We start from the raw sequence: 2603 nt of genomic DNA, 5'->3' as shown, positions 1-2603 counted from the left end.
AATGTTTAGCCCTAAACATCAATGAGCCCGCAAAGGTGAGAATAATAAAAATTTCCCTGGATTATTATCTTTTGATGGCTTGCCTTTCCACCCCATCCCTTCGCCTGCCACTCAGTTGCTGACATTGCTGTCTCCTTTATATGGATTTATTTGATATTTGTTGTTTCTCATTATAATACACATGCTAAACATCAAGAAGCTGAAGAACTGGGCAGGGAAAATTGAAGAGACGAAGGTGGAAAATGGTTCAGGCTGACTTTTGATAAGTACTTGACTTTTCCTGGTGGAGAAGGAATACACCATTTTTTGGCATAAAAACCTCTGTATGCACAGTGAAAGGATCTTGGGTTTCTAGAGTCACATCTACCTTTCTTAAGTAAGTTGATTCCTATATTGGTGCTGGATTTTCTCATTTGTAAAATGATCCCAAATTCATTTGAGCTCTAAATCTCTTTTAAGCAAACTTACTCCCTGATTAGAACAGTTCTACTCTCTGTCTGAATGACAAACCTTTCTTAAGAAACATTATATAAATGTTTCATTATGTGCATGATATAAAGAAAGTTATTGCCAGAAAGTGGCTAATTCTTTAAAGAAATCCTTCAGAAAAATTATCCTTTAGCAATTTAATGTGTCTTCAATCGTGTTGAAAAGCTATACCTTCTTCTGAATACATGGTGACATGCTGCTGTGGTTAAATGTACGTTAAAGATCCATTTAATAGCTCAAATGTCCCTACAGAAATTAGTTATCTTGTTTCTGGTGTGGGTTTCTTATCTGAGAAACAGGGTGAGTTGGAATTACCTCGTGGTAAAGATTAATCATTGCAAAAACTAAATAAAATAGTGTAAGTCATTATTAATTAGCACAGTGCATACATGCAACAAATATGACCATTGTCATTACCTATTAGACATCATCAGTATGCCCTAGTGACTGGATGTATATTATCTCTATTCCTGCAAGACCAGAAATTGTTATTCCCATTTTACAGAGGAACATAAGAATATTTGTTCGTTTTGTTATTTTGCCATAGAAGATACAGAAGCAGCTCTACTTCCTGATTTGGGAGAAGGGACTTCAGCCCACCCGCCACAGAGACAGCAGGCTTGGAAGCAGAGCAGGCCTCCCCTACTGTACGCACCCACATTGGACCTCTCAGGCACGTTGGCATGATAGGTCTCGTGCAGGAACTCCGGAGGGTTGTCGTTAATGTCCTGGACCTTGACAATGAATTCTGACGGTGGTTCCAGTGGCCGGTTGGTGTCCCTGTCCACCGCCTGAGCCATCAATGTGTACTGGGCTCTCTCTTCTCGATCCAACTTCTTGGTGGCATGAATGTTCCCTGATTTGTCATCAATCACAAAAATGGTTCCAGCTCCTTCACCTGAGAGAATGTATTTAATGTTCCCATCACCAGAGTCAATATCCGAATGAAGCTGGAAAAAAGAAATTGAGATTTGCAATTCCGTGAGGAATGCAGTGGTGGCATAGAAACTTGCTTACAAGTGATTGCAACAATCTGCCGCACACACACATATCATGAGAGGGAGGTGTTCATCCTCATTTTACAACAGGAGAAAGGCAACCTCAGAGAAGATCATAGCCTTCGCCAAGGCCGTACTGCAGAACAGTGAAGCCAGAGTGCAAATATATATATATATATATATATATACACATATATATATATATACACACATATATTTTTTAGTTCTAAGATTCATGATCTCCCTTTACCTCTCTCCATATATATGCACAGATACAAAATATAAATACCTAAACATATCTGTCAATAGTTTGAAATAAATGTATGTTTATTTAAAAACATATAAGCAAATATTTATGCAGTAAGTCTTCCTCTCAGTTCTTTCCCACTCCTTCATTTTCTTTTGTGCTCAGAGACTACCACTGTTACAAGTTTCTTGTGAATCCTACAAGAGATATTTTATTCTATGCATATGCAAGAAAATCTACACAGATACATATGTGCTCTAGCTTACTGTTTTACAATAAAGTGCCAGAGTATACACATCATTCTTCACCCCATCATTTTCCTCTAACAATAAATTTAGATGACCATTCCACATTTATAACTATAGATTTTCCTCATCCACTGTATGGAGTCTATTATCTTTTTAAATTTTTTTTTTTGTTCTGGGTCGTTTTGTTGAGGCAGAGTCTCACTCTGTCACCCAGGCTGGAGTGCAATGGCATGATCTCGGCTCACTACAGCCTCCACTTCCCATGTTTAAGCAATTTCTCCTAAATCAGCCTCCCAAGTAGCTGGGATTACAGGCACATGCTACCACGCCCAGCTCATTTTTGTATTTTTAGTAGAGACAGGGTTTCACCATGTTGGCCAGGCTGGTCTCGAATGCCTGACCTCAGGTGATCTGCCTACCTGGCCAAGATTGTGAAACCCGTCTCTACTAAAAATAAAAAAGAAAATTAGCTGGGCATGGTGGCGCATGCCTGTAATCCCCGCTACTCAGGAGGCTGAGACAGGAGAATCGCTTGAATCCTGGAGGCAAGGTTGCTGTGAGCTGAGATTGCACCATTGCACCCCAGCCTGGACAACAAGAGTGAAACTCTGTCCAAAAAAA

General features: G+C 39.5%; 1 protein-coding gene across 7 annotated transcripts in view; it reads right to left on the bottom strand.

Annotated features, from left to right (window-relative positions):
* Positions 1 to 2603, bottom strand: part of CDH11 (cadherin 11) — a 163973-nt gene that overhangs the window by 47317 nt on the left and 114053 nt on the right. For all 7 annotated transcript variants that reach the window (XM_017543289.2, XM_017543287.2, XM_017543291.2 and 4 more), the window contains one exon: positions 1145 to 1439. In XM_017543289.2, coding sequence (XP_017398778.1) covers positions 1145 to 1439 — 295 coding nt within the window. The remainder of the gene's footprint in view (positions 1 to 1144; positions 1440 to 2603) is intronic.

The sequence above is a fragment of the Cebus imitator genome, unplaced genomic scaffold (assembly GCF_001604975.1).
Source record: "Cebus imitator isolate Cc_AM_T3 unplaced genomic scaffold, Cebus_imitator-1.0 Scaffold151, whole genome shotgun sequence".
In the NCBI taxonomy this organism is placed as follows: Eukaryota; Metazoa; Chordata; class Mammalia; order Primates; family Cebidae; genus Cebus; species Cebus imitator.
The sequence above is the reverse complement of the archived record's forward strand: the minus strand, read 5'-3'. Positions and strand labels throughout refer to the sequence as shown.